The sequence below is a fragment of the Numenius arquata genome, chromosome 5, assembly GCF_964106895.1.
Source record: "Numenius arquata chromosome 5, bNumArq3.hap1.1, whole genome shotgun sequence".
Taxonomy (NCBI): domain Eukaryota; kingdom Metazoa; phylum Chordata; class Aves; order Charadriiformes; family Scolopacidae; genus Numenius; species Numenius arquata.
This window is the reverse complement of record NC_133580.1, coordinates 1,929,233-1,955,415: the sequence shown is the minus strand read 5'-3', so window position 1 is coordinate 1,955,415 and position 26,183 is coordinate 1,929,233. Positions and strand designations below refer to the sequence as shown.

Below are 26,183 nucleotides of genomic sequence, written 5' to 3'. Positions count from 1 at the left end.
CGTAGCCTGAAACATATGGCGTAAGGTCTACACAGGACGTTTTCCTTGGGGGAAATCTCTTCCAAAACACTCAAAGATGTGGCATGCACTGGATATGGTAGCACTCTTTTGATCTTGGTTTTATTTTAGTAGGATAATAAGATGCTGATGTTATACTACCAGGCAGTGCTTGTTTACGTAATTATCTTTGATTGCTTTTTGAGCAGTGCACATTTAAATACCAGGAGACACCAACATTCTGTAATGTGCCATGTAAGTGATTTCAAGATGCATTAAACATCGCTGACATTACCTGACATGAGGTACCTGACCCCATTTAAATAATGCAAAGCTCCATGCAAACTCAGCCCCAGATGAGAATTAACGGTGTCTCAAATCTCCTGATTTCCCTGTGTATCACCAAAATGGACCCAGTCTGCCAGCGTTTCTGGAGAAAGTCTGTCATGTTTCATTCAACTTCTGACCCTGAAAGGACCCGTGTCCAAACTAAACTGTGCATTTTACTAATCAGTATTTTTTCCTTTTTTTAGAGGGTGCTAAGTCTGTAGGACCCAGTAAAAAGCAGCAGGTATAAATGGGAGCCCAAACATACCCTGTAGCAGCGACAAATAACTTCCATCCCCTGGCTCTCAATGATCTGTGAAACTTTTATATAAGAGAGTTCAATCAGCAACACAAATCCTTAATTAAATATTTATCGTGTGAGCTGCAGATGTGAGTAGTGCCAAACCACAGCCATGCCTGGATGAGCTGTATGAAAAACCCTCTTAGAGAAAATGACGGCTTTTGAATCTGTGCCACGGATTGAAGAAAGTAGTTTGTGATCTACGTCATAAGGAGGGCAGAGGCTGCTCTACGGATGGCAGCCCTTGGGGTAATTTAGTAGATTCCTCTGAATTCAGAAGAGGACAGTCTATTGTTCCAAGTAAGCACCTTCGTTAAGAAAAGAGGCTATCTAAAATTAAAAGAAACCAGATAAATTATTTTTAAAAGTAGTTATAATAGAGATGAATTTCAGTGACTGTTTTAATTTTTATTAGTTTCCAGCATTAAAGGCCAAATGACCCGAAGTTCACATCTGTTAAACTCTGTTCAGGATCTCTGGGAATGGTAAAAACCCTTTGCTTTCTGCAGTGGTCCTCACCATTCATCAGAATTCAGTTCGTTTTGTTCCTTGGAGATGCCCAACGGAGAGCCTGCCCCACCCCCCGAGTGTGTCTCTGCATGTTAATGCCGATACATCTTCCTGAATAATCTGTTAGAACTGGGGCATTGCTTCTGGAGCTTTCTCTTTCTGTGGGGTTTCAAAACACTTACAGCAGGTGACGCTGTTAATGGAGCCGTGGAGGTGTTACACCAAAGTGACAAAACTCTAAATAAATAAATAGGACTGAAGTCCAGAGAAAGCAATAACCGCTGCTTGTTTTAACCATTTAAGTATGAACTTTCTGTTTTTCATCCTGATACAAACTAGAGAAAAATCCAAATCAAAGACTTGGACTGAAATCAGGTTGTGATCTTTGTAGCAAGCCCTAAATAAAGATTAGGATAGAAACAGCCCCAGACTCTGCATCCAGATCTGGACTTGGCATCTTGAGCCCAATCATTAATTTCAACTGATCCGTGAACCAAAGATAGTAGGAAATTACAGCGTATGCTTTAAAATTCAGCAGCTTAAGCTGACAATGCTTCTTGTTTTCTTTTGTCTGTGAATGCTGATTAAAAAGCCAGAGCTGACATTCCTAAATTCCCTCAGGAACACAAACCTTGCCACTCCGCGAGAAGAATTTGAGAGCGGCAAAGTCCAACTGTCTGTAAGAACTGCTTGTCTAAATTTCAGGGCTTTATCTTCTGGCCAGTAACCAGATCTCAGGGAGGCTGAGATTTCTAACAGCAGCGTAAGATGAAATCTATAGTGAAGAACACCATTACTACTCTTTCAAAAATGTTGTGGCTTTGCAAATGATATGGCCAGAAGAGGATACATTCTACCTGCTCGCTGCCAAAACGGCTTACGCAGAGTCTAGCGCTGCTGCTTGTATTGACGTGATGGCAGCTGCTGCCAACACATTTTTCTTACTTAGAAAATCTTAGATTTTGTGGGGAAGATAATCAAGCTGGGATAAAATGCCATGTGGGCAAACTCCCTTGTGTTCCATGGGCTGCCACTAGCAACATCCGACCACTGCGTCAACAGCAGTGGGATCCTCCGCAACCTTTGAGCTGTGTGGTGTCCCGAAGCAGAACAGCTTGGGGCAAAATACGGTCTGATAGGGAAACTTCTTCATTGCTCTCCAAGAAATATTTCACTCCCGAGCAGCAGAGGTTTGCATTATCTCTGTGCTCTGTGGCTTTCAGTTATTACAAACGTTACATCCAGGGTTTTGGACTTTGTTTTGTTCCCTCCTCCCCAATATTCACTGTTTTCATATACTTTGCCGGGTGAAGTTCTCAGTGACTTTAGCGACTTTATTTTACCCCGATCTGCGCTGTGCGCTTGTACTAACTGAAATAGAAGCACGGCACCACATTATCACCTTTTGTTAAAAGCTTTTCTTAGCAACAGAGCCATAAATTAGGGGGGGAAAAAAGGGTTTTAAACCATCCTTACCTAGAGAAAATATTTCCCATAGCAGCACTCCAAAAGACCATACGTCACTCTGCGTTGTGTAAATTTTGTCGAAAATAGCTTCTGGAGCCATCCATTTGAGTGGAAGCCTTGCCTAGGAATGCAAAAAGGTACAACACGTTGCGGGAACCACTGTTATTAATCTGCCCGAGCCCAGGGGGAATAAAATACTTGAGATTAGCATTTCAAGTTTCTTCCACTTACGTCTCCTTTCCGTACGTAGTCAGGGTCTTTGTAAATGTCCCTGGCTAGCCCAAAGTCACAGATCTTCACCACGTTGTTCTCTGAAAGAAGGATGTTCCTTGCTGCCAAATCCCGATGAATGCACTGGGAAGGAATGAGGACAAGGAAGATCAGAGAGTCTGCCCGGACAACTAGCCACTGCCAGAGTTGAAAACGTGAGACGTTCTTTGGAAATGGAAAGATAAATGAATTTGTTTTGCAAGCAGGTTAGAGAAGGGAAATGTGGGGGGGAATCTGCTGCAAATATACTGTCATATGCAAAAGGGAAAATAACTCGGGGAACAAGCTGAGTATTAGTCAGTTTTCTGATTTCTACTGTGAGGTAAGTGCACGCTCTCAATTCTGTGCATACTTTTCTATGCGCATTACATTCAATTTACTTGAAAAGCAGGCATTCCACAGGCTACAAACATATTTTTTTTGTATCCAAAAGAGGTGCTAACTTTGCTGATAGTCTCCAACATTGCTGACAAGCTAAATAAATAGCTGGATACTCCCTCTTCATTTTTCAGTAGTACTTTTCTGGACTGTACTATGCAGATCGTTCTCTATGAGAAGCCTTTTCTGCATTTATTTATGAGGCAGTTCCATGAATTGTCTCACAATCTGTACTCACTCCTCCTATCTATACTCTCGTGTTACAGATGGCAGTCCTTGTAGCCAAGAACATGATGGGTATTCCTTCCCAGCTCCGTCAGTGCTACTTATTGCTTAACCACCAGAGCTAATGTCATCTCCAACACTTAATATAAGAGCAAAAAGGAGATTACTCAGGCTCAAAAGTATATTTGGATTTCTTCATATCAGATACTCATGATTCTGTGAAAGAAGTTCAGCCCTGAAGTTTTAATGAGCTCACTTTTCGGGAGGCGAGAAACTCCATGCCTTTTGCCACTTGGAAGCTGTAGCAAATCAGATCCTCCAAAGTCAGGGGCCGCTTGTAGAGATCTTCAGCGTCTAGGAGAGATCACAGACATGGTGAAACACTACAGCAACAGCTGCAGGCTTTTCTGTCACGGGTGCCACTTGCGTGATGATGACCCCAGCCCTGCATCTGAGTATTGTTATGAGTTCTCTACTAGAATTACAACTCTGGTTTAGGAACCACTGACCTAGAGGCAGAAGATCAGATGATTAAAAAAGTTTCATCCAACATTAATCATGTCATTTAGCTATAGGGAAAAAAAAACAACCTCTGGGGATAAAAGTGAGGCAAAATATTAATAGTGAATGAGTGATGAGACTGGGGACAGACAATATTGCTATTACTCCTCTTACACAACAGGAGCAGCTTTTATATGCAAACATTATTGCAAATCTCTTGGTGAGAAAGTCGGAGTGGGGCACAGGCAAGAGAGAATTTGTGATTTCAGGAACAAGTCAATCTGTGTAAGGGCTTGTAAAGTGTGTGACAGTGTGTGTGGCACCAATCAAGTAACAGCAATCTTTACAATACAAAATCTGGGATTAGGTAGGTTTTCTTTTACCTTCTTCATCATCTTCTGAATCGCTGTAACTCTTATCTTCAATAAATCCAGAGCTGGCTGAGCTCCCTGTGCTGGCTACGCTCTCAAGGCGCCTCTTGATCAGTTCGGTCAAATCACTGTTGGACTCATCCAGACTTTTCTCTGCTTGGTCTGAGTTTTCCTGGGACTAGAAATGGTATAAAACTGATATTTAGCTTTGGATGGTGCAATGCCTGGAGATTTAAAATATGTAACAGAATGGCATATGGAGAAAGTGTCCTCTGAAGATGAGCTCAAAGTATGTTTGAACATGATGTCCCCTGAATTGCAGAACCAATAAAGCCTGGTTTCCTAGTTATTAATACAGAACCTCCCATTTACTGGGAGCAATAAAAGTTAGCTGGAAGCTGGCTGGGTGGGACCGATAGATGAGCAAAGATATATTTTAATTCTGTACCTCTTCCTTTCTTAGGAAACCATGTTAAAAATCACAGTTCAAGGTATGTGCACGAGGTGCACTGAAATGCATTCGCCTCACCCTCTCCCGGGGAGCGGGACGTAACCAGTCCCTGCAATTCATGAAAACAATGGTGAGAAAAGAAATTTTGAGTGACTGTACCAGGAAAATCTCCTTCTCTTACACAAAGTACCTTATGTACTTTTGTGCCTGTACACAATAGCTCTAATAATAATAATAATAATAATGGAATCATCCAGGAAAATAATCTTGGGGAGGCTCCGGTTTCTGGCAGGTCTTAGATCAGCGAGCCCTTTCCATGCTGTATTTTCACCATGAGGAAGGAGTCCCATCCTCTCCCCATCCCTGATTTCTGGCCTCCTGTGCCTTCCCCCGTACCCCAGCCCAATTTGTGCCAGCACAAATGTTTGTGTGGATGCAGATGGCCATTTGGAAACCAAAACCACATGGTTAATTTTAATGCAGACCGTGTTGGTGACCCAGTTCACTGCATCCAGCACAGATTTTCAGGCTGGCACAGGGGAAGGGAGGACACAGAAGATGGGAATGAGCAGATGATGGAGGAGGGAGCTGCTTTTGGTATCTGGGGGGCTGGGCCTAGAAACAAAAAATCCCCAAACTGGGCTTGTGTTTTGGGAGGGTTCACCTTCTCCCAGTTCAGTTAATAGCAGTTTTTCACAGCTTCTTTGTTGCCCTCCTTGTGCTGGGTAGGATCTCTCTCTCTCAAATGCACTGGAGTGCTGGGGTATTTGCAACTAATTCTTTAGTAGGTGCTAGAAAATAAGAGGATGGGAGTGAGATCCTGCAGGGAAAAAAGATTCCTTTTCTTGCTCATAAAAATTGAAATAACGTGCCTGTATAAATACCAAACTCTCTCAGTGTCAATGCAGAAAAAAACCCATTTTGTGGTCAGTGGTTGTTAATTCTCTGCCTTTTGACTAGGAGAAGCCCGTCATTTTTTTTTACCTTGTATGCAATGAAATCTCCTCGTTTTCCTCTTAGATAGTTGGACAGGTTTCCGTATTTACAATATTCTACTATGACCATTAAAGGACCTAAAAAGACAGTGAAAGTCAAATGAGTTTTGAAGCACTGCAAAGCACTTAATACTAACTTATCCTCACAAATCCTCTTCAAAGGAAGTAAATACTGTCATTCCTATTACACAGATGAGGAAATTAGGAAACAGAGAAGTGATACTCCAGAAGCACACAATCTGTAGTGGCTACGGAGAAAAAAGGAATACAGTAGTATTCCTAGTTTCTCCCATTAGATGGTAACAGTTGCTATTTATTCCTTATTTATAAAAAAGGAAAATTCAGAATGATAAATAAGAATATACAATCTCATATGCTGTTAAGGTTGGTTTACGCTATACATAGATCCATACTATGGAGCCGTCATTTTTCTCCGTTGCCTTCACAATCGTTTGTTTTGGGTGGAGCTGATGGAAACAGAGGCAATAAAAGTAGGTGGGATCATAGAGCTAAATCAAAAGGCGCAAGATTTAGTCTGAAGTTTTTTGAAAGCCTGGAAAGTCTTATTGATGTCTTCCTTTCTTGTTTCTGTGAAAACTACTGTAGAGTTCAGCGCAATTGCTGCTTTTATACAATTATGCATATTTTTAAGATCTGCTTGAAAATGCTTTTGTGTTTCAGTGTGAGCTGTTAGGAAAGGGGAGAGCTGCATTCTCTACCTTTAGCATAATCACTGCTTCTTGTAATCACCAAATGTAAGACAAGGTGAAAATGTGGGACTAGAATTCATGTCAACATCTATTATTACCAATCCTAAGCAACCAGATTTTCATGGTCAGAAACCTTTTTCTGCCTAGAAGGTCCGTGGTTCAGACTTAGGAGTCTGAACTTCAAAGGAAAAGCTCTGAGAGCGGTGCTTGGCCATCGGGAAGGAGGCAGCTCCACGCGGCGCTTCTATCTGGCTGTCACAGAAATACTAATAACCAATGTTTTGTCCATAATAACATTGCATATTTCTGCCAGGCTTTTTATTTGTACCAGTCCTAGAGCACTGCTGGATTGAATGCACACCTTTGGGCTATTCAGGACTTCCAGTTCCTACTGACTATGGCTATGGCATATCTAGCACCTGAGTACACTGCAACAGTGGTTGCAAAACCACAACTGGCCCCAAACCAGAGCTGCCAGTGGTTCCGCTGCTGACCACACGCTCTGCTCGCTTGGGCTGAAAGGCAGCAGAGCTGGGATCCCACAGTGCACAGAGATCTCTGGGGTACACGGTTCTGAAGGACCTAAAGCCGAGTGTCCCTCATGGATGCCCTGAGGAAACACAGATTCCAGTACAGCTTTAAAATTCCAGTTAGTGATTTATTCATGTTTTTGAAATGCTTCCTAGACATGGCCTCTCCATATTTTATTTTCTCATTGTAAAGCATATTCTATGCATTAGTTCTAACTGCTTGATATCAGACCCTCAGACAAGGTATTAAAATTTGTTATTTTTTATGTTGTTAAAATAATATATGTGCATACTTAATATCAGTCTTCATCGGGAACAGGGTTGCATAAAACCTGGCAAGGAAGGAGAAAGCACTGTATTCTGCAATGGCATTTTAATAGTAACTCTTATCCCAGTGTCTGTCTTGAAAGCCGGAGGCTGTTTTTCTGCAGTCCTCCGTTGTGTTGCCCAAAGGCAAACAAGCCTGAGAGGCTCCTGGGTGCCCTGCAAGGCCCTGCGGCACCGCTCTGCTCCGTCCCCTGCTCCCCAGGGGAATCACTGCTTCCCTGGGCAGTAGCAGGGAAGAGGGAGGGTTTCCTCCTCACCCAGGAGGGCAGTCAGGGTGGAGCAGGGAGAATGGGAAACTGAGGGACTCCCAGGAGAAAAAGTTCCTCAGAACTCGGACAATCTAAGTATCTGATCAGTTACTGAGATGTGTCTCACTGTGTAACAAGAACTCTGTGGCTGAATTAGTGCTTTGTTTAAAAAACATTGAGCTCTTAGTAATGCTGCCATGTTTTAGGCACCTGTCTGTGTTAACCCACCTCATTGACTTGTCAGGAGGGTCGCAACCATTCATAATGTCACTTCCCCTCTACTCACAGTCCCAAGCCAAGGCTACTCACTTACATCTGCATCTTAAAATCCTCCAGCTACAGCCAGCCATCCTCCCATCCAAGCTTTTGGGGTCTGCGGTGCTACAACAATCCCTGCAAGTTCCCTGTCCCTGGCTCCCAGATTACAGCAATATCTGTGGTTACTGGTTGCTGGCTGCTCCTTGTGGAACTGGGAATATCTTGCTGGAGGGAAGATTTCTCTCCTGGCATCCTCCCAAATCTACCTCACCGAAGTTTTCTTTTTTTTCCCCCGTGGCTGGACAACTACATGTTCTTTGGGAAGACGATAGCTTCAGAGTCTCAGATGAGAACAGATGTGTGCACCATCTCTCTCGCACTTTCCCCTTCATTTATTTTACTCTGATTTCTTTGTCCTCAGCGCTCCTAAATCTATCCTTTGGGTATTGTTTTGAAGGTTCATTGTAAGCAGTAAAGAGGCATCTCTGAGAGTTGTCACCCTGAAGTTACAGCACAGCGTAGTAACAGACAAGGATGCTTTGTATGACAGTATGGGAAGGGATGTTTTAGTGACAGAGATCTAAGATTTATGGAGTCCTTTGTTTAAATCTGCACTTTGCAACAGACTCTTTGTATGATGTACCATCAGTTGTGTCAGCTCAGCCCCTTGGAAGTCCCTGCTGTTGCTCCATTTGGCTTTGGACTGCCTCAGACTTCCTAGATACTATGCAAACAATGCCTGCATTTGCCCAGTGAGAGAGAAGTGTTTGGGAAAGGAGGAGGCCTGGGGGAGGTAAGTGCTCAGCCTGGTGCATCCTCCTGATAAGGCAGGGAAGAAGAGGAAGAAGAACCTTTGAAATGATCGGTAGTGCCTATGTGGAGGAATTGGGCACCTAATTACAATTAAGGATCCTGCCTCTCTTCGGTCCATAATCCATTTCAGAAACAAGCTTACAAAGGACAGAGAAAAAGAAAACAGAGAAGTGACACCACTGGCTGGGAGAAGATGTTCAGAAACCATTGATGAGATGTGGCCATATTCTGCAGTAGCAGAAACTCTCCTATTCTGTGTTTATAATATAAAAATATTTTGCTTGCATTAACTGTGCATGAGACTTGGGCTCCACCAGAGATACATCCAAACACCATTGTGTCTGAAAAGTGTTTCTTCTTTGCTGCTTGTATACTATGGACTTCTCACCTCCAGCTTTGGTGCAGGCACCCAGCAGGTTGACTACATTCAGGTGATGTCCTATATGGATGAGGATCTTCAGTTCCGACATTAAAGCCTTGCATTCATTTGTAGTTGCACATTCTGCTTAAGATAAACAGGAAAAAATCATCTTTACACAACAGGATATTTTTAACAGGACGCAGCAAGATCCTGTTTATACTTGGAAACAAAACCCACCCAGGTTACTTGCAGTATCTTTGCCTTTCAGACTCTTAAACAGATAATAATTCATCCGTTTCATTGTCTGTTGACCTTTATGAAGTGGAATAACACTTTATCTTTTGGGTGACTCTTCCTTTCTCTAGCACGGGTTATGGAGGGTTACTGGCCTGCAGGAGAACCACCCTCCCCCCAGATCAGATCCCAGAGAGCCTTTGCAAGGACTGCATTTTGCAAGCTTAACAAAGGAACCACTGCAAACAGCAATAGCACACAGAAGAATGTGTTCCTCCATCTCTAACGGTGATGTGCAGGTCAGCAGTAATTCCTTACAATACCTCGGAATGTATTTTCCCGCATTACTGAGCAACTCTCCACCGCAGGTGATAGAGGAATCCAACTCATCTGTGAGCTGAATGTACTGGAGAATGTACAGCTTTACTAAATCCCAGCCCTGTGAGATCCCATGGACCCAAGAAACACATTTTCCAGGGAAGTAGAGGGGACCATATTTGTGCGTGAACCATGAACTTGACACTTGATGAGACACTGACGAGCCAGTTCTACAGTACTTTCATTCTCTTTTGCTGCCAAGGCTGAGGAAGGCTCTCTCAGCCCAGGACGTTGTTCAGATCCTGGCTTGTTGCCTCTACCTTCCTTCCAAAACTTCCATGATGTATTTTAACAAATGGGGCTGTGTCCTGTTTCCTCTGGTTTTGCCTTTGCATCACGCAACATTTAAATATGAAGAAACAATTCCACAACAGATCATTTGGTGTAACAAATGTAACTTCTTTTTCTGTTTGTAGAATTCTCCAGAAACAAATCTTTCACCAAATTGTGTCATAAAGAAGGAACTATTCCAAGAGTTCTTCAGTCAACAGTATTTGTAGATGGGTGGTATTACTCCCGATTTACCCTGGCATGAGCTGGAATACCCACCTGGCAAAATCTAAACGGAACAGCCTCTGAAGTGTGGCAGATAATCTTCCACATTATGTTCAACCTAGAACTGATACCAGCCCTACTTCATGGAAACATCATATAATGCTGGAATTACAGTAATGCAGACATCTCCAGAGCCTTTTTTTTCCCTGAATGGATTGACTCATACTAGAGAATCTGCTTTATTCAGGAAATTGATGAATTATGGGCATGTTAGTTGGGGAGGGACAGATTATAGCCAGAGGCTGCTGCCTCCACTGGAGGAGGAAGGGGTAAAATGTTGGAGGAACTGTCAAATAGTTTGCTGAATATGTGCAGGCAGGGTAGAGTTGACATGAGGATCAGCTGGGAAGCACAGTATGGAAGTGAATGAAAACCCAGAGCTATCTGGGGCAGTAAGTTTTGGATGGAGAATGGAGTATGTCTGGATCAAGGGCTTCTACAACATTTCTGAGATCTGGAAATGGGCATGGAACAGAGGAAACACCAGCAGGAGGGAAGATGACCTGAAGATCTACTGACTGATGCAAAGAAGGGAAACCAGATATGAAGAAGGTCCAGACAGGTGATAAATTGATGTTTTTAACATTTCAGAGAGATAGGAAGTAGCAGAGCATCAGCAGAGGCAACTAGCAATGGAAGACAAATGCCGTGATAGAAAAGAAGTTCATGAATCGTGGCATTGTGGGGGTTAATACTGTCATGCAGCAGCAATGCAGAGCAATGTGGGCTATGAAAAGCCATCCAGTGAACATCGATTTACCTTTCAAAAAACCCTAAGTGAACGGTTAAAAACCTCCAGCTCAAGTAGTGAATGTACTGGCTGATGCATTTATTCATAAGCCGTCTGCAGAGGCTTTGTAAGTAAATATAATCTGAAAGAATAGTCTCCAAGTTCCCCCCTTCCCCACCACTGAATGGTAAAAGGTTTCCTTAATTTCAATAATTGCAAGCAAGTTGTCTCTAATTCACTCCCTTGGCATGGCTTTTTTTTCAACCCCTTGAACTGTTCTACATCTGGAAGGGCCGTGATCGAAGGCTTAGATCCAATTTCAGACTATCTAATGTAATTACATTCTGTAATCTGTTTCCCTCCTAACCCCACAGACCTGGAAGCTGCTGTTTTCCTCCTCTAGGAATACAAGACTTAATCAGCAGCGCAGCATGGAGCCCGCTTGTCATTTCCTACACATTAACATCCACTGTATAACGACTAATTGCTCCCACATGACAAACCCACTCCCTTCTCAACACAATGAACTTGGGACTGGTTTGGAGCTGAGAACTGGAAACCTCATTGCACATGGGTTCCCTGAGGAGTCTTGTGAGGATGTCAGAGGGATATGTACCTTTAAGCATTTTTACGGCAACTGTTTTGCAGGTTGAAGATTTATCAATGCCAAAAGCAGACGCTTCCACCACCTTCCCAAAAGCACCATGACCCAGTGTTTTACCTAGAGAAGCAAGAGTCAAGAATGAGCCAAAGGGACTTACGACAGTTGGCATCAGATAAGAGGGAAACGCGCATTCTCAGCTGTGCAGGAAATACAAGACTCCAGTGCCCAGGCACAACGTAGACCGATAGTCAACAGAAGCCTGTATTACATATTTGCAGTATATGGATATAAGTGGTATGATTTATATCCATATGACTTTAATGCAATACAGTATATGATAGGACAGAGGAGAATACATAAATCTGGATTCAGCTTAAGGGTAAAAACATTACTTATAGTTGTCCTGAAGCCCAGGAAAGTCAGAGTTTGGGTTAAACGTAGAATTGTGGAACCCTGATCTCTCATGAATCACAGTCACGGAGTAGCCAGCGATGGCACTTGGGCAGTCAGAACCCTCTAACCCTTCAGTTATTGACATTTATTTAACATAAAAGCTATAGTAAATGGAATTTATGATTATAATATTTCTTTATTTTCCCTTTCATTTGAATTTTCATACCTAGTGTGCTCTGAGGGCTCTGGCCCACGATGCAGCAGAGTACACTAGGCATCATGATCTTGCTTCTTGGTTCTGCTACTTTGACCCTATGTCCTACCATCATCTCATTTTTTGTTATTTTCTTCCTCCTTCTTCTACGTTTTCCAGCTAAAGCACCAAGAGCACACACAAATACAGACATATTCCCTGCACTCATCATTGCACACAGATGTTACTGTTTCTCTATACAAACACAACCTGCTTTTTACATTTTCTTGCTCCATCACCCAGTGAGCTGAGCAGCTGAATGAAATTTGGTTCATTTTTTCATAATAGTTCTTTACAGCTCAAAGCCGGGTTTAAATGATTGATAAGGAATTCATTATTTGATGAATTGATAGAATTCTTGAAAATAAAATTGACTGAAAGACTGTCACCTTTCAGATTGACTTCACTCTCCCTTTTCCTCTCTGAGTGTGAAACCATACTTTGAAAACATACTTTTGGCAGCGACTGTACCTGGAGGTACCTTTTTTTCCTGTCAATAGTTTGGCTTCACTTCTTCAAGAAAGAAAAAGAAGCCGTAGCTATTTTGAGAGAGACATCTCTGCTTTTCTAACCAAATTCCTTGTTTCCACCCCCCGATTAAGGATGATCCTGAATTCCCTGACTCACTGCCGGTTCTGGCACTGAATGATAGGCTGCTGCTTGGGCTCTACAACAGATCCACTGAAACTGGGGAGCGTTAGAAATCATCATTCTTTACAGTAATAACACCTGAACCACTCACCCAGCCGCAGTCTGTCCCTTGGGAACTCCCATTTACTGCTGTCATAGGGAAGACGGTCGCACTGCTCGTCAAGAGGCATTTCCTCTGGATCCATGATAATTGACAGGTATCCCGTTTTAATATCTGTGGCATCAGGCTAAAAACAGGGTGCGGAGAAATCATTCACAGTATTTACCCTGCAGTTCTCATGGGAGAGAGCTGTTGTCTACAAGACTGAGTGCTGGCTGGGGAGTTCCCTGAGTTCCAGACTTAGCTCTGAAATTTATTCTCAACCATGAACGCATCACTTCGGCTTCCTGCCTCTCTGTTTTTATATATGTATATCTGGGAAATAAATGTTTATGTATGCCTGCCACTCCTGGGTGTTGGGGAGAGTCACTGATTAATGTTGGTACGCATGGTGAGGACACAAAATCTATCACTGTCTTCTACCTGTATCTATTAAAGGAAATCAGTGTTTTCTATGGGAACTCCACAAGTTGCATTTCCTGGTGCACTACAGAGCGTTTTGGCGTTTTCATCCTGTTTTGTTTTGCAGTCTTGATTCTCCATAGTCATCCACCTCATGGCTATCACTTATGACAATTTAAAATTACTTGAAAGCTGGTGAAAAGTGCTGCTTCTAATGCTGCTGAGTGAGAAATTGTGATTTGGTGGGTCCTGTGAGCAGACCTGTGCGAGTGTAAAATGTAATAGGAAATCCACTGTTGTCCACAACTCTGAGAAACTGAGATCAAGGAGGAAAACATGAATTTAATCACTGTATTTGAAATAGGAGGGGAAATTTTACTCAGGTATTGAGGATCAACACTGGGACTGTAGTTTGGGGAGCTTCAGAGGAGAGAGCTGTGGTTGCCTTTCTGTTTGCTGTTTGTTTTAGGAAAACCAGACCTAAATTCCTTGGAACTTTACTGAAAGTTTATTTTTTTGAGTCACAAAGGGAGGTGAAGAAATAGCAAGACTTGGAGACAAAATAAGCTGTGTGATTTGAGCTCGTTTCTAGGATCCTTCTTAAAACAGGGCCCCCTTTAATATCTATGTTTTGGAGAAATCTTATTGGACAAGTGATGAAATCAAGCCCTTGTTTTAGGAGATTTAGGATTTTTTTCGGTTTCCAAAGCTTGAAAGCCAGTTTGACTCATAAAGAGGGAGGACCCTGATTTTATGGTACCGTGGAAGTGGGTAGAAATCTCACAAGTGCAGGGGATCTCTTGAGAAGTCACAAGACTACCAGGATAAATCTTGGATTGAAATTTTATAGGAACATTTTGCATGGCTTTTCTAGCATCTGTCCTGAACATTTGGCCCTAAACTCCGATGCTACACATAAACTGGGCCCAACTGGGCCGTTCTGCAGTATGTAAGCTCTCTTACCTTTCTCAGTTTCCGAATGAATAGGGTCAGAAGAAGCCAGAAGAGTGTAGCGGCCAGACCAGTGCAGACCAAAATGATAACTTCAATGTTGGATTTCTCCTCAGAACCTGCAGGTTAAACGTACAAGCAAATTTGAAATGTAGCCAAAGTAATGACTGAACAAGAGTTCTCATTGGTCCAACACAATACATGTGTTTCCCCTTGCTTGGAGCTCACCTTGGATTTTGATGAAGGCTGATGTGCTGTCTTGGCCCATGTCGTTGGTTGCCTTGCATTCATAGAGCCCTTCATCATCCTTTTTCACTCGCTCAATCACCAGGGTGTTATTTTCCATGGAAATTCCTGTTGTAAGGGATTTCGGTTAATATTATCACAATAACCTACCTGCCTATAAATGCTTTTAGGGGATAGAGAACTGAAATTCAGCTCCCATTGGTGCAGGCTTGGTATACACTGTTCTCAGGAGGCATTTTAACACCATGTTGCTCGTTGTGGTTTGGCAACAACCTTTCCCTGACACTTTTCTTTCTCCTCAATACCTGTGTAAATTGCTTGGGGATCATTTAACCAAGAGCAAGTATTAATTTATTATGAGCAGACAGAGCCTGAATTAAAATTCTATGGAAGTTAGTGAAGTGATGGGAAGAGAGGTTTTCTGGTGGCAATAAGATACACTCAATGACATTACTGGAGAAAGCTGATGTCTTGGCAGCTGTAGGAAGTGATGGGAGTCCTAACACGTGGAATATAGAAATCAGGTTATGCACACGCCTGGAGAAATCACTGCATGGAGCAATCCTGGATTCACAGGCAGCCAGGGGCTAGAGTGGGAAGAGGGAAATTGCCTAAACATGACCTATATGAGGCTCTTTTACATTTAATTTTCCTGATTAATTTTCCACATTTAATTTTTCCTGATGTGTAGCACAAAACCGTTTCATTAAAGATATGTTTGGGGCAGAAATAGGGAAACAGGTCAGCCTTTGAATCCAAAAGGGAAGGACATTTTGAATTTCTGGGTGTTCTGCCTATGAATCCTGTTGTTGTTAACAAGAGAACTGCACGTAACTTGCCATGCACTGCGCTGAAATATTTACCCTGAGGTGTTTTTTTCCAAATATTTTATTTATGCTTCCATTGGTTGGATGAGTTACATGCTTGTCCCTCTAGAATTATTTATAAAATTTCAGTAGCTATAAAGAGTTTCAGAACAGTCTGATCTGAATTATGGATGATCCTAGATTTCCTACCTAGTCCAAAATGCAAAATTAAAATCACAGGGCCAGCTACTGCCATGAGATTCTCCAGGATTTATAGGAGATCTCGGGACAGAGAGCTGAGAAGGAATTCCAGGCTCAGGAAAGGGAGCCCGTGCTCCCTGCCCATGGGAGCACCATTCCTGTACTGCGCTGTACCAGCTGAGTGAGAGCACATTCTCATTATTGTGTTGTGGGAGATAAAAAAGGATGGGAACTGAGGCACTGGCCCAAGTTGCCCAGAGAAGCTGTGGCTTCCCCGTCCCTGGAGGGGTTCAAGACCACGTCGGACAGGGCCTTGAGCAACCCAGTCTGGTGGGAGGTGTCCCTGCCCAGGGCAGGGGGGGTTCCATGATCTTTAAGGTCCCTTCCAACCCAAACCATTCTGTGATTTTATGATTCCATGTGTAATGAGCCATGGCATCCCCTGGACCTGGCTGGGAGGTGGCTTCCCACAATTTCCTGCAATACATTTTGATCAGGCTCCAAGGATATCTAAGGGTTCAGGCTCGTGTTTCAGACCCACCTGACGAGCAGGTACACTCTGTCTCTGCTGTGTACACAAACTGTTGTCTCGCACAAGCAGAGTGAACATTGTACTCCTTGATGTACTAATGCTATGCTAATGTATGCAGACTGTCTGGCTGATGAACACTGCCACTTGTGGAAGGCGAGCTGCATAAGCTGGCAACTGGTTGGCAGCTTTGACCTCTTAAGTCCAAGTTGGAGACTACTGATATATTTGGGGTTAGTGGGTGTTTTCTGAGGTTGTGTGTACCACAGTGCAGTCGCTGTGGAGTTGTAGGCCCCGTGGTTGTGGTGAACCTGCAAATCCCTTATCCTGTTACATACAATACCTTGGTACACTTGAGAAGCAAGCACACTCACCTGATGCTGCTGAAATGGGGTAGCCGTTCTTCTTCCACGTGATCTGAGGTTCTGGCCTTCCACTGACTTTGCACTCCAGGATGATCTTGCCGCTGATGTTCACCTCCAGATCTGTCAGGTTTTGTATCACGTATGGCGCTACCTTTGCTGTGGTTGCAGAAGAGAACAGGACACAGTGAGACTTTAGAAGACACCCGCCTCAGCTTTGCCATCTCCTCTCCTTTGCCCACCTGTGTGGCCTCTCTGGGCTGGAAGTGGCAAAGATTGGGTTCATAAGTGGGAGCAAAAAATCCCCCAAAAGATTATGGGAGGAGAGAGTGAATTTATTTGGCTCAGTTTTCAGACTGACTAAGCTTGGATTCGGCTTCAGCTTGAACCTCCCCGAGTTTCTCATCCTCTGGAGAAACCAGGCCAGTGAGTGGGTAGAGCAAATGGAGAGGGAATACAATAAAAGAAAGGAGAAGGCAAAGAGGAAACAGGATTTTGTGTTCTCCATCATGAGTGCAGTTATCTACTTACTACAAAGCATGTTAACCTCCACTTTGCGTTCATTTATAAAAGGTACAGGAAAGCAATGAATAAAATCACAAGCACAGCATAAAAAATACATAAAACGTGCAATAAGGACAGTTGCTGATGGGTGTTGGTACATTTAAAAGACCTTGTTTGTATAGGGGAGGGAGGGCTGGTTTGGAGGGGCATTTCCACGCGTGTTCTCCAGAATGGCCCCTCTGACACGTGCCTGACAAATAACAGACTCCAGTAATTCTCAGAAGAATGTGATTAAGGTTCCAGTTCTCCATGGATGTATTCCCAGTTTAGCTGTGTTTTTCCCATAGCCATCATGTGTAGGTGTCTGTGTAGGTGGAAATTTGACTAAACGAATAAAAATATCTGCCAGGGGAGAGAAAAGCAAATTGCCTGAATGCAAAGTGCAGAGAAAGCCCAGTGCCTCCGTGTCAGATGATGCTGGCAGGTGGCTCTGGTACTGGCCAGGGGACAAGCCAAACTGCCGGCACTCTCTAATACCGGGTTGAGATTCCTTCCCTTCCTCTGCTCTTGAGGAAGAGGCAGGTGCTCATGCCATTCCTTAAAATAAATCACCTCCCACTCAGGTAACAGAGCCATGCCAGCCACAGCTGGGGCTGCGGTGGGGGCATTTTCTCCTCGTATGTGTGGGGGGGAACGGGGGCTCCCAGAGGGGTCTTGGCTCATGGGGTAGGAGATTGTGTGGGAAATGTGCTCCTTCACTTAACCAGGCATGAAGCCAGCACCGCACGGCCTGGTTTTTACCAAAGTGACAAGTGCTTATGGCAGTATAGCTGTCCCTTCAGTGTCTCATTAGCCATTAATGTAAGTGGAGAAGCCAATTTGAAAATCACTGTCTAATTTGACTTCTGGTGGACTCTGTCTTCTGCACCCTGGCTTATTCCTGTGTATTTCAGTTTTACTCCATTTCTGTCCTCTGTGCTTTTCTCCCCTGAAAGAGGGGAAATTTAGACAAGATCTCAGGCAGAAATTCTTTGCTGTGAGGGTGGTGAGAGCCTGGCCCAGGTTGCCCAGAGAAGCTGTGGCTGCCCCATCCCTGGAGGGGTTCAAGGCCGGGTTGGAGGGGGCTTTGAGCAACCTGGTGTGGTGGGAGGTGTCCCTGCCCAGGGCAGGGGGGTTGGAACTGGCTGGTCTTTAAGGTCCTTTCCAACCCAAACCATTCCATGATTCTATCATATAAGTAATAAATTCACCCGTTCCAGCAGCACTTTTTCTTCTAAGAAAGCTTAAAGCAAATCACTCGCTTTCTCCACTACGAAGCAGAAAAAACTGCAGTAATTTTTAGGGAGTTTCTACCAGAAATCTCCTGCCCTTTATATTCACCTAGCCAAAGAAACCAGGCTTCAGGATCTGTAGTGTTACTATTTTTATGAAAATAAAAGAGCTGGGGGGGTGAATATAAGTAAGAAAACACTGTTATTACAACAACGTATATCCCACTTACGCAGAATAAATAGTACATGTCACTTGATTATACACTTGACCAGTGATATTCGTGATCACGTCTGCTGTGTCCAAATCGATTTAGGTATCTGCACCATCCTGGCAGCTGCAAGTGGGCTGAGTCTTCTACCAGAGTCATATAGATCTGGGGTGACAGCCCCGAGTGACAGAGTTGTGCTGTTAATAACATGGTAGGTGATGCCTTTTCTCCTCAGTCAACACTGTATCTGCACCCAGCATGGAGTTAGGAAGGTAAAACACAGCTGAAATCACCTTTATGTGTAAGACAAATATTTTATACAAACCCAGCAGTGGCTGGATGCAAAAAAACCAACCCCAAACGAGAGCATAAAGTCTATGTTAGGATAATCCCTAAGAAATGCTGGGCACCTTCTGCTTTGAAAAGCTTCCAAGGGAGCAGCGGATGCCCAGAATTTCAGCTCCTGCAGAGGACGACAGCACGTCCCACTGTCGTTTGGTGACCTACCTCTGACGAGGACCCGGGTGTGCTGCTCTAGCGTGTCGGTGCTGTTGTGCTGGTTCTGGGCTCTGCACTTGTAGAGGCCACTCTGTTCCTTCGTGACGTTAGTGATGACCAGTGTCAAAGAAATGGAGTAGTTGTCCATTTTCTTGATGAGCGAGTCACCGGGAGCCGCCTCTGAGGATGGGTAGTACCAGGCCAGGTGGCTGTAGATGTATTTGGAAGCCCGGCACGTCAGCCGGACGTCGTTCCCCACAATGGTTGTGACTTGTGGGTCTGTTTGCAACCCAAAGGGCACATCTAGGAGGAAGAGAAAAAGTGTTTATAATTAAATCACGACTGAAAAGATCTTTGGCTGCCTGGTTGCAACTCAATGGTCAAATTTCAAAGACCAGCCATAATGGAATGAGTCAATTTTAATGAGACCCACATTTGCACGTGCAAACAGACATCAGTGCTTGTGAATTAGGTAAGTAGAAAGTACAGCTCCTGTCCCAGAGCTGACCTGTGGTAGTCTGGTCTTCAGTATTCTAATCATTCCATTTTCAAATAATGAATTGAAAGTTTATAAATAGAAGCAGTTAATGGACTAAGAGAGTTTAATCAAGAGAGATTTCTATCCAGGTAGACAAATGTGCTCGCGAGCTCTTCTCTTTCTGTCTGCAATCAGTGCTTGAAAGTATAATTGCATAAGAATAGAGACCTGTTCCCATTTCTCAGAAGTAACACTCTCTTTCTTCACCGCTGAACAATCTTCCCAATTCTCGCTTATTTCAACTGTGCCAATATTTATTTTCATCACACGTGCCTTAGTGGATATTTACTTGATCACTGAATGGATTAACTGATTTAATGATGTATGAGTCCTTGAGGCCTTTATGTTTAGCAGGGAAATATGTTGAGGTGTGAGTCCAATCTATCCACAAAAGAGTAAGCTGGTTTTGCTATATTTTTGGTAACTTTTCACTCCAGAAAAAAAAAAAAAAATCAATTTTCCTGCAGTGGCAAACTAAATCCATTTTAAGACAAGAAAAACTGTTTCTGAGTCGGATGCCAGAGTCTGGCCCACAGACACTTTCCTATTCCTGCATCAGCCACCAGAGACCTGCAATTAAATTGCATCTGAAAGGTACTATTTTCCCTTTTTATTCTGTTAGTTTCAATGATCTGTCCACCCAACAGACTGGAGTGAAAGCACATTGATAACCACCTGGAATTATTCTTTTGTCTGTTAGGTCAGGATTTTACCAAGCACCTGAGGGTTATGAGGAACCCCTTAAAAATTTTACCAGGGGATGGGAGACTTTGGGAGGACTTGCTCTGGATTGTCTTCTGAACATGAATGCTGTTTGCAATAAATCTGATAGATTATTGCTTCAATACTAAGCTGTTTGTGAGATGCTTTGCTCCAGGAAGGGTGAAACGGATGATACTTTGAGAAGGACAAAAGTTAAAGGGGGGCAAGTACGTGTTGCACTGGGAATCTGACAAATTCTACACAGGAGCTGGAATTTGGCCAAGGGCTCACACTGCAAACTCTTGCAAAAAGTTCTGCTGAAGCTATAGTTGAGCATAAATAGCGAGGCTGTTGGAATAACCAATCTGCCTTATAATAAACCATATATTATATAAAATACAGAGCCCTGAAGGAACTTTCAGATATGATTAAAAGTCTCTCTTCTTCACAAGTCATCTGGAATAGAACCAATAAACTTTGCTTCATGGTTTTTAAAGACTGGCACCAGAAATGTTTTACAAAAGATCCAAAAAGAGAAGATACCCCTCAGGCCACAGCTGTGGAAATTGTTATTTTTCTTTTCTTTCCTTTTCATGAAATTTCAGTTTACTTTACGCAGTGTTTTGTTAGGCTCAGTTGCTCTCTTTCTTGCTTAGTGCTAGCTGTATGCTCAAACTGACTTGTGTAATACATCTGTTCTTCACATCTCATGTCCTGTGGTTCCAACATGCCAAGATGATGCTTATCAAAAAGTGGGAAAAGTCTGAGGCCAGCAGAACTTCTCTAAACAGGAAGAATTAAGGTCCAGTGAAAACACTGGGATGTGGCATGATCAAAACCTCTCCTGAATCTGACAAACTAACATAGGGAAAAAGTGCCCTCTTTACTTGCCTTTTTCTTAGTTTTTCTTCTAAGCATTTGCTGTTTGCTCTGAGAAGAGTTATAGCACTAAGCTGGATGGATCTGTGGTTAGACTCAGTTCTTAGTAAGCTCAATGAGCTGGGAGACAGAATCATAGAATGGTTCGGGTTGGAAGGGACCTTAAAGATCATCGAGTTCCAACTCCCTTGCCATGGGCAGGGACACCTCCCATGAGACCAGGTTGCTCAAATCTGATGGATCTCCTGAGATCCATCCCCTCCACCCTGAATTATCCTATGATCCCAAGTGCTGATTCCCAGTGAAAGTAAAAAGAGATTCCAGGTGAAGTGATGAGGTAAGAATTTGGTCACATCACGTGGGGTAAAACACAGTGAACTGCTGCTAACCCTTGGCCTGAAGCGGTTGGGCTGACAGCCCCTTGCCCTTCTGCCTCTCGGGAAGTCTTTTCTTTGGGAGAATTTCTTCTTATATCTTGCAGCCCTGGTTGTTTTGTGGAGTTTCCCGGAATGGTTTTGGGAGAAAGCCCACCCCAGGGGAAAGAAATACCGCATCTCTTGGGAGAAGGCAGCAACTTGTGTATGGCCATGACAGCATGGGCTGGAGGGCCCAGAGATCCCTAACATTTTGGTGCAAGTTCCCAATTAATTTGGTGTGTTAATTTCCAAGCCCTAAATTGTGAAGGATGCTCGGTAGATTTGCCTTGCTGCTGGACTTCCCCAGTGCAGGTTTTTTCTACCAACTTAACATTCTGGGAGCAGAAGCCTGGGTTGTTTTTCTTATCATTTCTTCTACTGACATTTTTTATTTAGCATTTTGAATATTTTTAGCTGGAACCTGTGCTATTCTCTTCCATCTTGTTAGCCCTTCAAGAAGCTCTTTCAGCTCCAATAGAATATTCATTGATTTTCATTACAGTGGAAGGAAAAAGAGAGAGGAAAAAAAAAAAGCCGCTCTTGCTCTCCTCTCTCTTTTCTCCTCCCACCTGGATTATCAGGGGAGTAACTGCAGCTTTGAGAGCACATTAGAAGTCAGTTCATCTCTTAGACTACTTTGCTTACACAATCTTGAACCTGAGCAGTGATTAACTTCCTCTCTCTGAACAGATACAGTGTTTTATAAGACTCCTAATAAGTTGGCTAAAAGAATGCACCATGGGGCCTTTTCTCTTTTATCAGCAGTCACCAAACATTTGTCTTTTGTATTGTATTACAGTGTAGTAGCCGCGAATTTCACTCTCGACTGTGCGGGATTCCATGGCAAAATAGGGAAATGAGCCATTGGGGGAAGGTAAAAAGTCAGCATAAATCAAAAGAAAGTCTGGCTCCATTTGTATTTACAAGGAATTAATTGGTTTTAATTTCCTGTGCTTTGCACAATAATCTGTGTAATTCAAAACTTCTGCTCTTTCCCAAATTCCATCCCTGTGCCTGTCAGGGTGGGGGGGGTTGCCATCAGGCATATGCACATAGGGAGAGTGAGAAAAAGAAAGGGTGAGCCCTACCATCTGAAATAACGCAGAGCTTTTAATAAATCCTGTAAACATGTCAGGAATAAGCAAATTGAGAGTGGCAAGCAGTTGTAGAACGGCCCAGTTCATACATTGTTCCAGTATCTGATAGCAGATTTTTATCTCATGTTTGAAATACAATATTTTCTTTCTGGTAGAAATCTTTAACTCCATTTTTCTGAGTTGTTTTTGCAATCAGATAAGCCCTTGAAAAAGAGCTTTTGTTATTATTTATTATTCTTATCATAATTCATTTTATTCCAAAAGCATTCAGAGGTTTCATATGGGTGGGATCGCGTTCTGTTGTATGTAGTGCAATCATACAAAGGCTAGAATTTGATTTACTGTGGACTTACAGTAATATATAGTTGCCCTTTCCAAGGTGCAGACCAGAGATTAGAAGGCAAATAATACTTGTTCGTGGCAGATAATAGCTCCAGGAGACATCAGGTCAGCTTTTCACTGCACTAGGGAGGTTGCAGTCTGCCTTGAGTGTCCCATGGTGGTGGGCGATGACACAAGGCTGTTCGGAGCATCTGGCGGCTCGCCCACGTTGCCTCTGCCCATGACAAACCAGTCATCTGACTGAAATGGGAACACTGGTGTCCAGACTGTGGTAGGCAAGATAGTGACTGATTTCTCATCTTATTGGACCCCTTATATGGTTTGGTTCCAGCATGTTCTCCAAACCCTGTTGACCCTTCACTGAAATAAATTCTGCTGGCAAAGAAATGATTTAAAAATAGATACCAGTGCTATTTCTAGTGTCTGTGGGAGTTTTTGTGGGGGCTCTGCAGTGGAAGAACAAAATGGCTGTTGGCATTATTCCACTGGGATAAATACATTTTTCTGAAATGAATGTGGTGGTGGTGTCACCAGACTGAAGTAAGGCGTGTTCCCAGAAAGAAGGTGCAGCCTGGACAACACCTGATGAAGTTTCCCTGTAACTCTGCCAGGTCCTGACAAAACATTTCAGCCCTGACCTAGTGAAACAGGATTTTGAGGGAAGAAGAGAGTTTAGCCTCTGTATCATCTTCAGATTTCTTAGCAGAAATTAAGCTCAATTCAGCCAAAATGTTTGAAAGCAGCTCAGGATCTGCCAGCTTGTTTGTCGCTAGGAGATAATGGGAGATCAGGTCTTTAAAAATCAACAAATTGCTGAATTAATTGAGGAGTCCCGCAACCAGCAGCTGCTTTGCAGAGTCCCATGAACATTTGCTAGATGTGCCTGAAGGCCCACACGTGGCTTGTGTGCTCTCAGACTCTAACCCAGCCTTTATCTCAGCTTTAGGTTCAACCTGCGTAAAATTAACCAGCCTAGCAATTGTAGAGTGCCCTGCTTAGACCTTTTGGACTTGCCCGGTTTGGTCTCTCACAAACTGTCCCTGAATGTCCCTCCAACATGGAGGTGAGAGGCAACTCCTGATGAGAGTAACTTGGCAGTCACTAAAGTCTCCTCCAAGGACACCCAGTAGAAGACAGTGATTTTTTTCAGCAGCAGCTCTTACCGCAGCCTGGCCTCTTGTTGGAATAGTATGTATTACTCAGCAGAGGACCATCATGTAAAGGAACCCAGCAGCAGGTCACTCTGCTGCTATTTTACCACTACAACATGACCTACTTTAGGATCAGGATGGCCACATTTAGAAAGATTTCATTTCTTTCTAATCCATAAACACCACTATTTTTAAACACAGCGCTTATAAAAGTCAGTCGTGCTCGTTCAGCATCTGCCTCTTCCCCAGAATGGCACAGACTCACAGGCTTTTTTTTTCACAGGCAAGAATATATCTGTCTTGCCAAGCCCTCTTCACCTCCTGCTCTGTTTTGGTGGAAACGTTTCCACCATAATCACTGTCAGTAATTTTGTCCAGTGGTTCATTTCCTTCATAATTAAAATTGCATGATTAAAGCATTTGTGTCTCAAAACATTGCTAGATTGATCTTAAAATAAAAAATCTGAAATATTAGCTCACTGTGTGTGGGGAAACGCTACATAACTTTATTATTAAAATAAAACATAGTTGTGAAAGGGGCGTGGATTGATCTAACCCTTATGGTAGTTGCTTATTTAGTTGCTGCAGCGTTGGTCTTAGTCACCGAGTATTATAAAGTACCGTGAATAGCTCGGGAACAGACGGCTTTGAGTAACCCATCCAAACATAATAGCTGGCAGATTTCAGAGCAGAAACAAACCCACGTGAAGACTCAACACTTGGAAGTGGTGAAGTGTGAAAATAATAGCTGGTCTTCAGCCTGCCCTGGACATAGAATCATAGAATGGTTAGAGTTGGAAGGGACCTTAAAGATCATCTAGTTCCAACCCTCCTACCAAGGGCAGGGACACCTTTCACTAGACCAGGTTGCTCAAACATCTTGAGGACCTCCTATATCTGAGCCGTATCTCCCAAAATTGCACCTTGAAGGGCTCATTCCTAAGTAAGTAGGAGTTAGGGCTTTAGAAAATATTTTTTGGAGGCTTAAGACCTGTTCTGCCTCCATAAGGCATTGGGATAGTACAAGAAAGCTGTAGATGGAGGTGAAATCTTTCCCCCATATGGCACCAGCTTCATTATTGTTAGATAACATTTTTTGTATTAGCATTTCTTTGTCATAGGAATGGTGACAATGTTTAGTGAGCCTTTTTTTGGTTAGCTCGATTTGAAATGTGCTGAATTACCTTAGAGCAATGGAGTCAAACAACACAGGACACGAGAAGCAGAGGAGTGCAGAGCACTGCCACGAGCAAGCTTTGCCCTCAGAACTTGCTTTGTGGGGAAGAAGCCAAGTAGTGAGAATCAGACATTTACCTTCCAGGACGCTTCTGCACTCTTTGTTCTAAAAATTGTTATTTTGATGCAAATTCTACCAGCCAACATCCACTCATCCAGAAAGTGAGCACAGAAATGATTCAGTTTGTTCTGGGTAAGCACTTGAACAGGGCTGTCCCTGGACTCTTCTCTTTTTTTAAACTCCCATCTCTCCTAAAAGCATTATGTAGGTCTTGATCTCACTACTAAAGAATTTCTGTGTTGAAAGGTTAAGCAGATATTTGTTTGGATTTGTGTTCTTTGGAGAAATAGCATGTCCACCTCCTCCCTCCTTAAAGGGCACTGGAAAGGCTAATTGCTCAGGCAGGGATCCAATGTCACAACAACTCCCAGTGATATCAGCCCTGCATTAGGTCTGAATATTGGCCTTGCTCACCTTTGCTGTGTCTACTGGCTTAATTGGGGACCAACCCTTCTCCTGAGTCAGGGAGAGGCTTCGGGCCTTTGGAAGACTACAAAGAACTCAGCTTTTGCTGGAGGTTTCGTGAGGACAGGGCTCAAATGTCATGAGTGTTGCTTTAAGACACAGGCAGCTCAACTCGGGCCTTGAATCTGCAGCTTGAAAAGGGCAAAAGGGGCATCAAGTTTGATGCTGGACATGTCAAACTCAGCTGTGCACTGACGCAGGACCCAACCTTGCACATATGTGATGAAGAGCCCGGGACTGTGTGATTGTGAGTGCTCTGAAAACACAACATGCAGGGAATTCCCAGAAGTTTTAACGAGCCCTCACCAGCCATATAAAACTTTAAGGTAAATCAGATCATCAGCATCTAGTTTTTGTGGAGCGTCCCTTGTGTTGTTTT

At 43.2% G+C, this 26,183-nt stretch overlaps 1 protein-coding gene across 1 annotated transcript in view; it reads right to left on the bottom strand.

Annotated features, from left to right (window-relative positions):
- Positions 1-26,183, bottom strand: part of LOC141464295 (vascular endothelial growth factor receptor kdr-like) — a 131,346-nt gene that overhangs the window by 22,347 nt on the left and 82,816 nt on the right. Inside the window, exons 13-24 of the mRNA XM_074147101.1 lie at positions 18,927-19,220; positions 16,448-16,594; positions 14,520-14,645; positions 14,304-14,410; positions 12,930-13,065; positions 11,554-11,658; positions 9,068-9,184; positions 5,783-5,871; positions 4,360-4,525; positions 3,732-3,829; positions 2,834-2,956; positions 2,612-2,723 (exon numbers count right to left, since the gene is read on the bottom strand). Coding sequence (XP_074003202.1) covers positions 2,612-2,723; positions 2,834-2,956; positions 3,732-3,829; positions 4,360-4,525; positions 5,783-5,871; positions 9,068-9,184; positions 11,554-11,658; positions 12,930-13,065; positions 14,304-14,410; positions 14,520-14,645; positions 16,448-16,594; positions 18,927-19,220 — 1,620 coding nt within the window. The remainder of the gene's footprint in view (positions 1-2,611; positions 2,724-2,833; positions 2,957-3,731; positions 3,830-4,359; positions 4,526-5,782; positions 5,872-9,067; positions 9,185-11,553; positions 11,659-12,929; positions 13,066-14,303; positions 14,411-14,519; positions 14,646-16,447; positions 16,595-18,926; positions 19,221-26,183) is intronic.